Source organism: Mobula hypostoma, chromosome 2, assembly GCF_963921235.1.
Source record: "Mobula hypostoma chromosome 2, sMobHyp1.1, whole genome shotgun sequence".
In the NCBI taxonomy this organism is placed as follows: Eukaryota; Metazoa; Chordata; class Chondrichthyes; order Myliobatiformes; family Myliobatidae; genus Mobula; species Mobula hypostoma.
The window spans coordinates 149,754,509-149,768,971 of record NC_086098.1 but is presented as its reverse complement, the minus strand read 5'-3'; the positions used below and the strand labels follow the sequence as shown (position 1 = coordinate 149,768,971).

Genomic DNA, 14,463 nt, shown 5'->3' with positions numbered 1-14,463 from the left:
GTGCGGTCTGCTACTCCTTCTGAAGTCAATAACCAATTCCTTCATCTTGCTGACATTGAGGGATAAGTTATTGTCTTCGCACCATACCACCAGGTTCTTAATTTCCTCTCTGTACTCAAGCTCATCATTACCCAAGATACAGTCTACAATTGTTGTGTCATCAGCAAACTTATATATTGAGTGTGATGGAAACTTGGCTACACAATCATGGGGAGAATATGGGGAGAAGGCAGGAGTTTGGGACTGAGAGGAAAATTGGAGCAGACTTGGTGGGCCAAATTGCCAAATTCTGCTCCTATATCTTATAGTCTTATGGTTTTGTATCTTAAAAATAGAGCAGATAATTGACAGAAATTTAATACAGAAAGATGAAAAGCATTACATTTCAGCAGGAAGAATGAGTAATGGCCAAGCCCATCAATACCTGCTGTCATATCAGATACCAAACACAGGCATGTCTTGCCCTACTGTGACTTCTCTAGATACTTTGAAAGATAGTTTGAGGAACTGGAATTAGTTTATTATCGTCACATGTACCGAGAGACAGTGAAAAACCTGTCTTGCATGCTGTTCAAATGGATCAAATCATTACAGAGTGAATTGAGGTGAAACAATAGCAGATTGCAGAATAAAGTGTTACAGTTACAGAGAAAGTGCAGCGTAGGTAAACAACAAAGTGCGAGATCATAACATAGAAAATAGAGAACATAAACAGTACAGGCCATTCAGCCCACAATACTGTGCCAACATTTTAATGTATTCTAAAATGAATTTTACCCTTCCCTGCTACATAGCCCTATATTTTCCTTCCATCGACATGCCTATCTAAATGTCTCTTCAATATCGTTGCTGTGGCTGCCTCTACCACCACCCCTGGCAGGGCATTCCGTACACCCACCATTCTCTGTGTAAAAGGAAATTACCTCAGACCTCTCCGCCTTTACTTTCCACTGATCACTATAAAATTATGCTTCCTCATACCAGCCATTTCCATCCTGGGAATAAGGTCACTGGCTGTCCTCTCTGTCCATGCCTCTTACTGTCTTGTACAACTCTGTCAAGGCACCTGTCATCCTTGTTCGCTCCAAAGAGAAACACACTAGCTTGCTCAACCTATCATCATGAATCCTGGCCTGGTCCAGGCTGCATCCTCGTTCTGCTCTGCTTTTTGCTCGATGGAAGAGGAGTTGGACTGCGTTCATCTGTGGCTGCACTCGCACGTGGTGAGGACTGCTGAACGATCAGCCTGCAGACCATGAGGAGCTTGCTTCTGCCACTATGATTTTCTGCTGTCATAACTGTATGCATTGTGTGTGACTGTTGGCACTGTGTTTTGTAACTTGGCCCTGGAGGGAATGCTGTGTCTTGTGTATGGTAGAATGAAAATTGAGCTTGAACTTTCTAGAGACGCAATCATTTTATTTGTGCACTCCCTGAATAACTCTATTTCTCCCTCCACAGGTGCTGCTCTACCTGCTTGGGTGTTTCCAGTATTTTCTGAAACTTTTTTTCATACAGTCAGTGGGCACTTTATTAGGTACACCCGCACAGCTGGGGGTTAATGCAAATAGCTAATCAGCCAATCATGTAGCAGCAACTCAATACATAAAAGCGTGCAGACATGGTCAAGAGGTTTGATTGTTGTACAGACCAAACATCAGAATGGAGAAGAAATGTGATCTAAGTGAATGACCATGGAATGATTGTTGGTGCCAGATGGGGAGGTTTGCTCATCTCAGAAACTGGTGATTTCTTGGGATTAACATACACAACCATCTCTAGAGTTTACAGAGAATTTTGTTCTTGAAAAACAAACAAAAAAATCCAGTGTATGGCAACTCTGTTGGTGAAAATGTCTTGTTAATTGAGAGAGGTTGGAGGAGAATGGCCAGACTGGTTCAAGCTGACAGGAAGGCGATGATAACTCAAATAACAACATGTTACAACGGGGGTGTGCAGAAGAGCATCTCTGAACACACAACACGTTGAACCTTGAAGTGGATGGGCTACAGCAGCAGAAGACCATGAACACACACCCAGAGGCCACTTTATTAGATAAAGGAGTCACTTAACAAAGTGACCACAGAGAGTATCGCAGTGAAGCAAGTACCATCCTGCGGCCAAGTGTAATCTATCCTTTTCAGAAGAATAGATAAGGACGTCTTTATTCTGTGATTAATTCTGACTTATAATAATCCCCATGTCACCAGTCAGCGTAATTGTTTTTCTAATTTTCCATTTCTTATCTACAGTGCTCAGGACAGCTTGCACGCCTTGTGGTGAATGTGTTACAACTGCAACAATGCCTAATATCTCACTGTCAGAACGTGGGATTCATCCTGCGTGCCTCCGCACAGGAGCCAAGCCCACGCTAACAGAAAGGAGAAGATAAAACCACAAAATGCAGCCTGTTTTTCCAGCCCTTTGTCCCCGAGTCAAAGTAGAACGTAAACGATTACTTTCGCCGAGCGTTAAAGCACCTCCACCCACTAACCCACCCCTCCACACCCCCAACCACCACTACTTAATCATTCCCCGTCAGAGTCACCTTATATACAGACACTCCTGTGCCTAGCACCCCTTTATGGTCATACGATCTATATAAACTTTCTTACATATTTATATTTATTGTGGTTTTTATTAGCACTGGGTGTCACGGTAACGTAGCAGTTAGTGCGAGAAAATTGCAGCTTGGGGCATCAGAGTTTGGAGTTCAATTCCAGTGCCATCTGTAAGGAGTTTGTATGTTCTCCCTGTGACTGTGTGGGTTTCCTTTGGGGGGATCCAGTTTCTTCCCCCAGTCCAAAGGCGTATCAGTCAGTAGGTTAATTGGTCATTGTAAGTTGTCCTGTGATTAGACTAGGGTTAGACTAGAGGATTGCTAGGCAGTATAGCTCGAAAAGTTGGAAGGCCTGTCTCGCATGGTATCTTTAAATAAATAAATAAAATAAACATAATTTATTGAGTTCTCTATCTTATTATTCTTACTTGTTCTGCATCGGGGTCGGAGTAACAATTATTTTGTTCTCCTTTACACTTGTGTGCTGGAAATGACATTAAACAATCTTGAATCATGAACACAAGACCCAATTTTCAGTTCCAGAGAGTGCATTTGCTCTTAAGTTTCTGAGTGACCAATAAGCATCACAGTGAACCCTCGAGTCGTGTCCCTGCTTTCACAGTGAACCCTTGCGTCGTGTCCCTGCTTTCACAGTGAATCCTTGCGTCGTGTCCCTGCTTTGTGTAATTACTTGTTCATGAACGAGTTAAACTTTGGCAATTAGTTTGACATCTTTACTCAGGTAATTTTCACTGTTTCTCAATTATGTTAGTGAATTGAGTTATGAAGAGAGAAGTTTAAGAATATGTTAGTATTTGTTATCTTCCAAATTTTGCAGCTGATGCCATATTATTGGAAAATAGGAAAAATAGGAAAAATAGGAAAAATAGGAAAACAGATTATTATCTGAATGGTGGCCGATTAGGAAAAGGGGAGGTGCAACGAGACCTGGGTGTCATTATACACCAGTCATTGAAAGTGGGCATGCAGGTACAGCAGGTGGTGAAAAAGGCGAACGGTATGCTGGCATTTATAGCGAGAGGATTCGAGTACAGGAGCAGGGAGGTACTACTGCAGTTGTACAAGGCCTTGGTGAGACCACACCTGGAGTATTGTGTGCAGTTTTGGTCCCCTAATCTGAGGAAAGACATCTTTGCCATAGAGGGAGTACAAAGAAGGTTCACCAGATTGATTCCTGGGATGGCAGGTCTTTCATATGAAGAAAGACTGGATGAACTGGGCTTGTACTCGTTGGAATTTAGAAGATTGAGGGGGGATCTGATTGAAACGTATAAGATCCTAAAGGGATTGGACAGGCTAGATGCGGGAAGATTGTTCCCGATGTTGGGGAGGTCTAGAACGAGGGGTCACAGTTTGAGGATAGAGGGGAAGCCTTTTAGGACCGAGGTTAGGAAAAACTTCTTCACACAGAAAGTGGTGAATCAGTGGAATTCTCTGCCACAGCAAACTGTTGAGGCCAGTTCATTAGCTATGTTTAAAAGGAAGTTAGATATGGCCCTTGTGGCTACAGGGGTCAGGGGGTATGGAGGGAAGGCTGGGTTCTGAGTTGGATGATCAGCCATGATCATAATAAATGGCGGTGCAGGCTCGAAGGGCCGAATGGCCTACTCCTGCACCTATTTTCTATGTTTCTATGTTTCTATCTGCTGCCTCTGGTGCTCCCGGTGTGGCCTCTTGTATATCAGTGATACTCAATGCAGACTGGGACACTGCTTCACCGAGCACCTATGCTCCATCCCCTGGAAAAAAGCAGCATCTCCCAGTGGCCACCCATTTTAATTCTACTTCCCATTCCCATTCCGACATGTCAGTCCACGGCCTCCTCTACTGTCGCGATGAGGTCACACTCAGGTTAAAGGAGCAACACCTTATATTCTGTCTGGATAGCCTCCAACCTGATGTCATGAACATCGATTTCTCGAACTTCCAGTAATGCCCCCTCTCCTTCACTGTTCCCCATTCCCATTTTCCTCTCTCACCTTAACTCCTCACCTGCCTATCACCTCCCTCTGGTACTCCAACTCCCTTTCTTTCTTCCATGGCTCTCTGTCCTCTCTTATCAGACTCCTCCTTCTCTAGCCCTGTCTCTCTTTCACCAATCAAGTTCCCAGCTCTTTACTTCACCCCTCCCAGTTTCACCCTATCACCTTGTGGTTCTTTCTCCCCTCCCCTGCTGTTTTACTCTGACTCCTCATCTTTTTTCCAGTCCTGATGAAGAGCCTCGGCCCAATAGTCAACGGTACTCTTTTTCCATCGATGCTGCCTGGCCCGTTGAGTTCCTTCAGTGTTTTGTGTGTGCTGCTCGGAATTTCAGCATTTGCAAATTTTCTCTTGTTTGTCATTGCACAGTGTGCTTTTTTTTGTGTGTTTCTATAACTCAAGTACAAAAATGACAAGTCTTGGATTGCATGCCTTGAATCACTGAACCATGTAGTCTGCAGCCTTATTAGTGTTCTTGGCATTGTGTGTTTGCGAGATTCTTATCCTCTCTCATAGAATAAAAATTCCTTCATCGATGTAATGGGAATGACAGTACACCTGAGTATCTGGTCTGAGGGCTGCTTGACCCCAGTTTGGGCCAATAAATTAAAGAGCCTTACTGAATTCCAGATTTGCTTTGTCAGTCAAATGCAGTTTCAGGAAAGTAGCAATTAATAAATCATTTTAAAAATCCCCCAAATTCCTTAAAAAACCCTCGCTAATTGCGTTATTGATTCAAGATTCAAGCCTATTTATTGTCATTCTTCAGTACAGAAGAACGAAATGATTGTTACACCAGATCCGATGCAGCATAAATAAAACATAATAAGTGTAAAAAGCACAATAATTATAAATAGTAAATCAATCCTAGAAGCACAATGTTGTAAGTAGCTGATGCATACATAGCAAAACACACAAAATGCTGGAGGAGCTCAGTAGGTCAGGCAGCATCTAGGGAAATGAATAAACAATTGACGTTTCAGACTGGGACCCTTCGTCAGCACATATTCATGGGCGTAAAATGTTACATGCATAGAGTGACTGGAAGTACATAAAGTGACACTAGCTGATGTGTATGGGGTGGTGGGTGGCTTAGTGGGTGGAGGTGTCGATGTGAAGCCTCTTTTTATTTATTTGTTTTATTTAGCGATAGTGCACGGAGCAGGACTTTCTAGCCCAATGAGCTGCGCTGCCCAGCAATACACCAATTTAACCCTCGCCTAATCACAATTCACAATGACCAGTTAACCTACCAACCATGTAGGCAGAAACTGGAGCACCCGGAGGAAACCCACGCGCTCAAGGGAAGCACGTGCAAACTTCTTAGAGATGGCGCCGGAACTGAAATCCAACTCCGACACCTTGAGCGGTAATAGCGTCACGCTAACCGCCACTGGGAGTGAGACAAATGGTCCGTAAGCAGGGTGGGTGGGATCCTCTGTAATATTGTGATACGATGTTGGAAAAAATGCCTCATTTTAAAAAAATTACCTCATTTAGTTTTGATGTGCTGTCTTATAAGATTCAAGATTCATGATTGTCATTTCCAGTACACAAGTATAAAGGAGGACAAAATAATCGTTACTCTGGATCTGATACAGCACAAAAAAAAGAACCAAATAATAAACAAACATAATAAATATAAATACATGATATACATTGATGGTTTGACAAGTGATTAAATAAAAAGTGGTTGTGAGGTTAAGTAAATGAAAGGATGAGCCAACAGCCCAGTGACAGATTGATTGCATGTTTACGAAGAAGAGTTGGACCCCAAACTAATTGCACATTCCACGCAAAATGGTTTCCCCATCCACCACGTGACAGTTACACAAAATCCGAAGAAATGCCACATTCCTCAGCTCATCATCACTAGCATCAGGTCTCAGCAGAGGTAATGCAGACCAGAGCAGCCTGACCATGAGTCCATGCTACTACTACAAGTGCAACAAACACAAAATGCACCTGGGAAATATCTCCATATACACACCGACTTTAACCCCATCTTGTTCGGTCCCAAGCCTCATTGCAAAAGGAGGAGGGCTGAGCGTTGAGATGGAACCCCATCCCCTAAAAAGCCAGAGCAACAGAAATGCCAACAGAACCTCCAAAGACATCATCCCTGGGAGAGGAAGGACCTGTCAGGAGCTTATGCTCCAGTAGGGGTGATGGGCTTTAGAAGAATAAGAAGAAGAAGCTGTCTTTGGGAATGAATGTGAAAGTGGGAGAAAATGGGCAACAAAATTGATTTTGCTTCTATCCAAAATCTTTCTGAACAGCTAAGTGCTTCCTTTCAACATCCTATGATTAGATCAAGATCCCTCAGCACAGTTTTTTTGTCCACTTTTTTGAGGCTATGGTCGACCATGGACATTGTGTCCTACCTGTCGAGAATCGCAAGCCAGGTCAGTACAATGTGGAAAGCAAGTTGTTGCCCGTGTAGCAATCTTCCCCCCTCCATCCACGCAGCTGGTGAATCCAAAGGAATGGCAGAGACCGATACAGTTTGGGACCAGCGGCATCGCAGGAGTTGCCAGTCAGCATTGAACTCAGTGTAGGTCTGCCTCAGGGACTCCATCTTCGGAAGCTTGGGAAGTTACTCCCCAAACCTTTCCCCATGAATAGGTATAGTCACAAGGTATCAGAGGTCTGAGGTCAGAGTTTTTCTTCTCCTAGATGAGTTGCCAACCACAGATGATGAGTCCCTCTTCCTGAAGCGACTAGTTTTAAGGTGTGAGTAACCTGACTTTGCCCCTTCTCCTGTCAGTAGAAATGATTCCTCCAGGTGTAGTAGTTAAGCCATACATGAAGGTCAGGTGCTATACAGTACTTGGTTGAGAAAGGCAATTCGAGATGCATGCCATTGGGAACATTTAATAGGTAGTGGGCTCTTATCCCCATTGCCCCCAACTATGACAACCTTAAGGAACCTTGGATTTATCAGTTTGGATTACGAAATGAAACTTCTCCATTTGAAATCTAAACTCCAAAATCACAGGGGACCAATCCAGCTTTGTTAATGACTCTTTATTCCACTAAACAATCAAAAGTAAGAAAAACAGAACACTTACCCTGTGCAATGCAGTGTGTCTGGCTTAATGTGATTTAAGTTCTTCACCTGCTGATGGACTGGAAATAATCCCCCGATGATGATGTCCCCAGGGCTTCTTGCTCCTATAAGATCATCAGCGACGTTGCATGCTTTAACTGAGAAGCAGATAAAGACAAGACCCCAGGTGCAGGCAACCTTCAGAGCGAACATGGTCCTTAGGCAGGGCTACATACAATTAAGTAAACACTTAAACACAATAAGCATTAAACTTGGTGAGAAATCATACTTCTAACTCTTGTAACCTTTGGCAATGTGCTCTTACTAATATCTCTAAGAGACGATTTCAACAATTGCCTTCTTCGATTTTGCGCATAATCAGACCACACCCTTTATTGGCAGTGCAGTGTTATACTGAAGGGTTTTCCGTGATTTTAAATGTTATGCAATTTTAATTTGACAGGTAGGTTCAAGGAAGGGAAGTCTCAGCCAGACTAATTAGCATATGGAGAGATGTTTTCCACATGCTTCCTGTAATCTCTCACAGATCTTTTAACTGTTTTTGCTTTCGTTTATCTGCCTTTTTTTTTGGTGTGTGAAATGTAAGCAATAACCTGGAAGCAATGTTGTAAAGACTGCGACCTGTGGCATTTAATTGGCAGTAACAACATCCAAGTGGTAACAGATTTCCTTCTGTACAACTGTTTGGGTATATAATATTGAAAGGCCTAGACAGAGTGGATATGGAGAAGATGTATCCTATAGTGGTGGAGTCTAACACCAGAGGGCACAGTCTCGGAATAGAGGGAACTTCTTTAGTCAGAGGGTGGTGAATCTGTGAAATTTATTGTCACGAATAGCTGTGAAGGACAAGTCAGTAAGGATATTTAAAGCGGAGGTTGATAGGTTCTTGATTAATCAGAGTGTGAAAAGTTATGGGAAGGAGATAGGAGAATGGGTTCATAAATTTATGAGAGGGTTTGTAAATCAGCCATGATGGAATGGTGGAGCAGACTCAATGGGCTGAATGGCCTCATTCTAGTCCTATGTCTTATGGTCGTAAAGTTCTGTTCTCCCTATCTAAAACAAGATATTATTGCCAGTGAGGGAGCACACAGGGAGGAAAGTTCACTAAACTTCTTCCTGAGGCAGCCAGCTTGCCAAAGTGAGGAGAGTTTGAATAGACTAGGACTGTACGTTTGGGCGGCGCAGTAACATAGCGGTTAGCGTAAAGCTTTACTACGCCATCGATCACTGACCCTGGTTCAATTCCTGACACTGCCTTTAGGGAGCTCGTGCCTTCTGTCCTTGACCGCATGAACTCCCGCCGGGTGCGCCGGTTTCCTCCCACATTCCAAACGCGTACAGGTTAGGGCTGGTAAGTTGTGAGCACGCTTCGTTGGCAGCAGAGGCAAGGTGACACTTGCCCCCAGTGCACCCTCAGACTTTGTTAGTCAGTTCACTTCATGTTTCAATGTTTCAAAGCTCATGTGGTAAACAAAGCTAATCTTAATCACACAGAACATTTATAGTTTAGATAAATGTGAGGAACTTGGCTTGAAATTTAGTAGATTCTTAGAGAGCTTGACAGACAAGATGTCGGGTTATTGTCTTTTGACTGAGGAGTCTAGAGGAGTATTGATTATTTAATTATTTTTCCTCTCTGGACTAGTATGAACCAGCTGGTGTGTGTTGAATTTGCATCCAAGAAGAGAAATTTCTATTCCCTTTAGTTCATTTGGCCCATCATTCCACAGCGGGTCTTAAGTGGATTTCTAATACCTTTACTTTCTATTCATGATAAATCACCGGCCGAGTTCCGTACTGGAAATCATGTATTCCTTTCTGTCACCGAAGCTGGTAACCTGTTCCACATACGGAACATTCCTTCTGCATTTCCTATTTCCTTCAGTTGCCCTTTAAACTTGATCACCTGGACTTCAGTTATGTGTTTTCACATTTTTCAAAGAACTATAGAATGATTAATGCCATTACATCTCCAGCAATACCGGTTCCAATCCCGACGCTGCCTGTAAGGAGGTTTACGTTCTCCCTGTGACCCCATGGGTTTTGTCCGAGTGCTCTGGTTTTCTCTTTCAGTCCAAAGAGGTTAATTGGTCACATCGGTATAACTGAGTGGTGTGGGCTTATTGGGCCAGAAGGGTTTGTTACTGTGCTGTATCTCTAAGTAAGAATAAACATGATTACAGCATTAAATGAGGCCATTCAACCCATCATGTGTCTGCTGGCCCTCTTTCAGGTCAACTCTCTGTTTCCATTCCACAGCCCATGCAAATTCTGCTTCATTATATATTTATGTAATGCCATCTTAAAGAAGTGGGATTAGCCTTATCTGTCGCATGTATACTGAAATGTACAGTGAAATGCATCGTTTGCATCAAATCAGATTACACACAAATCCCTGTCTCAGCAGCCGAGGAATATGGTTAGAATTCTAAATCTGAATCTGAAAATTAAAAGAAAAAGAAATTTCCTTCTTCATACCAGTGAGTAAACTGTCCTGTGATTAGGCTAGGGTTAAATAGGTAGGTTGCTGGGTGGTGTGGCTCATTGGACCGGAAGCGCCTGTTTCATGATGTCTCTCTAAATAAACAAAATAAATTAATTACATTCATTCTCTGTCTGGTGCCACGATAGCACATTCACCTTTTCGTTATGATGGACTTTATTTTGCTATGTGATGATTTAATTGCACCTGCACATCTCCATGCTCGGTTCTGCCTACTTTCTGAGAGGGCTGCAGAGATCTGGACTACGCACATCGGTACATATGTCCTGCAGATGCGCAGCAGAGAGCATCCAGGCATGCTGCATTACTGCATGGCATGGTAACTGCATTGTGGTGGATGGGAGAAGAAGCCGGGGGGATGGGGTGCAAGCCGTTGTTCGACTCCATTTCGCCGCTTAAAGCTTCCATCGTTTGCTGATTAAAACGAGGAGGGAGATGGCAGCATCGAGTTGAGTGCAGAGGGTGAGTGCCGGCTGCCTGCTTTTTGATGGCTCTGCTGCGGAGAGGAAAAGGTTTGTCACTGGGCCTGGAGAGTGTTCCTGGGGTTTTCTGTGTTTTGGATGTGGACTTGGACTACAGACTATTTCAGTCTTATAATTTCTTATATTGAGGGAGGAGGCTACATAACATTCATGCCAGGGAAACCAGACTCAAAATCAAATGCTTTCATATTACAGTAAGGCTGATCAACACCTCTATCCGCTAACCAATGCTATTTATCATTTTCTGTCAGTCACCTTATGTACAGACACTCCTGTGCCTAGGGTCACTTTTAGACAAATGATCAATGCAAACATAGAAACATAGAAAACCTACAGCACAATACAGGCCCATCGGTCCACAAAGCTTTGCTGAACAGGTCCTTTCCTTAGAAATTACCTAGGTTTACCCATAGCCCTCTATTTTCCAAAGCTCCATGTACCTGTCCAGGAGTCTCTTAAAAGACCCTATTGTATCTGCCTCCACCACTGTTGCCGGCAGCCCATTCCATACACTCACCACTCGCTGTGTAAAAAACTTACCCCTGACATCTCCTCTGTACCTGCTTCCAAGCACCTTAAAACTGTGCCCTCTCGTGCTAGCCATTTCAGCCTTGGGCAAAAGCCTCTGACTATCTACACAATCAACGTCTCTCATCATCTTATACACCTCTATCAGGTCACCTCTCATTCTCCATCACTCCAAGGAAAAAAATCCAAGTTCACTCAACCTATTCTCATTAGGCATGCTCCCCAATCCAGGCAACATCCTTGTAGATCTCCTCTGCACCTTTTCTATAGTTTCCACATCTTTCCTGTAGAGAGGTGATCAGAACTCCAAGTGGGGTCTGACAAGGGTCCGATATAGCTGCAACATCACTTCTCGTCTCCTAAACTCAATCGCACAATTGATGAAGGCCAATGTACCTATGCTTTCTTAACCACAGGGTCAACCTGCGCAGCAGCTTTGAGTATCCTATGGACTCGGACCCCAAGATCCCTCTGATCCTCCACGCTGCCAAGAGTCTGACCATAATACTATATTCTGCCATCATATTTGACCTACCAAAATGAACCACCTCAGACTTATCTGGGTTGAACTCCATCTGCCACTTCTCAGTCCAGTTTTGCATCCTATCAATGTCCCACTGTAACCTCTGACAGCCCTCCACACTATCCACAACACCCCCAACCTTTGTGTCATCAGCAAATTTACTAACCCATCCCTCCACTTCCTCATTCAGATCGTTTATAAAAATTATGAAGAGTAGGTGTCCCAGAACAGATTGCTGAGGCGCACCACTGGTCACCGACCTCCATGCAGATTACGATCCGTCAACAACCACACGTTGCCTTCTGTGGGCAAGCCAGTTCTGTATCCACAAAGCAAGGTCCCCTTGGATCTTATACCTCCTTACTTTCTCAATAAGACATGCATGGGGTACCTTGTCAAATGCCTTGCTGAAATCCATATACACTACATCTACCTCTCTACCTTCATCAATGTGTTTCGTTACATCCTCAAAAAATTCAATCAGGCTCGTAAGACACAACCTGCCTTTGACAAAGCCATGCTGACTATACCTAATCATATTATGCCTCTCCAAATGTTCATAAATCCTGCCTCTCAGGATCTTCTCCATCAACTTACCAACCACTGAAGTAAGACTCACTGGTCTATAATTTCCTGGGCTATCTCTACTCCCTTTCTTGAATAATGGAACAACATCCGCAACTCTCCAATCCTCCGGAACCTCTCCTGTCCCCATTGATGATGCAAAGATCACTGCAAGATGCTCAGCAATCTCCTCCCTCGCCTCCCACAGTTGCCTGGGGTACATCTTGTCTGGTCCCAGTGACTTATCCAACTTGATGCTTTCCAAAAGCTCCAGCACAACCTCTTTCTTAATATCTACATGCTCAAGCTTTTCAGTCCACTGTAAGTCATCCCTACAATCGCCAAGATCCTTTTTCATAGTGAATACTGAAGAAAAGTTCTCATTAAGTACCTCTGCCATCTCCTCCGGTTCCATACATACTTTTCCACTGTCACACTTGATTGGTCCTATTCTGTCACATCTTATCCTCTTGCTCTTCATATATTTGTTGAATGCCTTGGGGTTTTCCTTAATCCTGTCTGCCAAGCCCTTCTTATAGCCCCTTCTGGGTTTCCTAATTTCTTTCTTAAGCTCCTTCCTGCTAGCCTTATAAGTTTCTAGATCTCTATTATTACCTAGTTTTTTAACCTTTCGTAAGCTGTTCTTTACTTCTTGACTAGATTTTCAACAGCCTTTGTACACCACGGTTCCTGTACCCTACCATCCTTTTCCTGTCTCATTGGAACGTACCTATGCAGAACTCCATGCAAATATCCCCTGAACATTTGCCACATTTCTTCCGTACATTTCCCTGAGAACATCTGTTCCCAATTTACGCTTCTAAGTTCCTGCCTGAAAGCCTCATATTTCCCTTTACTCCAATTAAACGCTTTCCTAACTTGTCTGTTCCTATCCCTCTTCAATGTTATGGTAAAGGAGATAGAATTGTGATCACTATCTCCAAAATGCTCTCTCACTGAGAGATCTGACACCTGACCAGGTTCATTTCCCAATATCAGATCAAGTACAGCCTCTCTTCTTGTTGGCTTATCAACATACTGTGTCAGAAAACCTTCCTGAACACACCTAACAAGCTCCACCTCACCTAAACTCCCTGCTCTAGGGACATGCCAATCGATATTTGGGAAATTAATATCTCCCACCACGACAACCCTGTTATTATTACACCTTTCCAGAATCTGTCTTCCTATCTGCTCCTTGATGTCCCTGTTACTATTGGGTGGTCTATAAAAAACACCCAGTAGAGTTATTGCCCCCTTCATTTTCCTAACTTCCACCCACAGAGACTCCATAGACAATCCTTCCATGTCTTCCTCCTTTTCTGCAGCTGACACTATCTCTGATCAACAGTGCCACATCCCCACCTCTTTTGCCTCCCTCCCTGTCCTTTCTGAAACATCTAAAGCCTGGCACTCGAAGTAACCGTTCCTGCCCCCGAGCCATCCAAGTCTCTGTAATGGCCACAACATAGCTCCAAGTACTGATCCATGCTCTAAGCTCATCCGCTTTGTTCATAATACTCCTTGCATTAAAATAGACGCATCTCAAACCATTGGTCTGAGCGTATCCCTTCTCTATCACCTGCCTATCCTCCCTCTCGTACTGTCTCCAAGCTTTCTCTATTTGTGAGCCAACCGCCTCTTCCTCTGTCTCCTCAGTTTGGTTCCCACCTCCCAGCAATCCTAGTTTGAACTCTCCCCAACAGCCTTAGCAAACCCCCTTGCCAGGATATTGGTCCCCCTGGGATTCAAGTGCAAGCCGTCCTTTTTGTACAGGTTACTCCTGCCTCAAAGGAGGTCCCAATGGCCCAGAAATCTGAATCCCTGCCCCCCCCGTGGCCACTGTTGCTTCCCCCAAGTAGGCCATCTCCCCCAAGAGTACTTAAACAGGAGTACTTATTGTTAAGGGGGACAGCCACTGGGGTACTCTCTAGTATCTGATTCTTGCCCTTCCCTCTCTTGACTGCACCCACTTATCTGTCTCCCCAGGCCCTGGAGTGACTACCTGCTTATAGCTCCTCCCTATCACCTCCTCACTCTCCCTGACCAGACGGAGGTCATCGAGCTGCATTTCCAGTTCCCTAAGGTGGTCCCTAAGGAGCTGCAGCTCAACGCACCTGGTGCAGATGTGGCCGTCCAGGAGGCTGGAAGTCTCCCGGACTTCCCACATCTGACACTGAGCACAGAACACCGGTCTCACACACATTCTTCCTGTCTGTATTCTAC

The 14,463-nt window shown here is 44.0% G+C and overlaps 1 protein-coding gene across 1 annotated transcript in view; it reads right to left on the bottom strand.

The window, feature by feature from the left end:
* LOC134359732 (G-protein coupled receptor family C group 6 member A-like) overlaps positions 1-7,975 on the bottom strand; it is a 49,246-nt gene extending 41,271 nt beyond the window's left edge. Inside the window, exon 1 of the mRNA XM_063073269.1 lies at positions 7,633-7,975. Coding sequence (XP_062929339.1) covers positions 7,633-7,823 — 191 coding nt within the window. The 5' untranslated portion in view covers positions 7,824-7,975. The remainder of the gene's footprint in view (positions 1-7,632) is intronic.
* Positions 7,976-14,463: the final 6,488 nt, after the last annotated feature.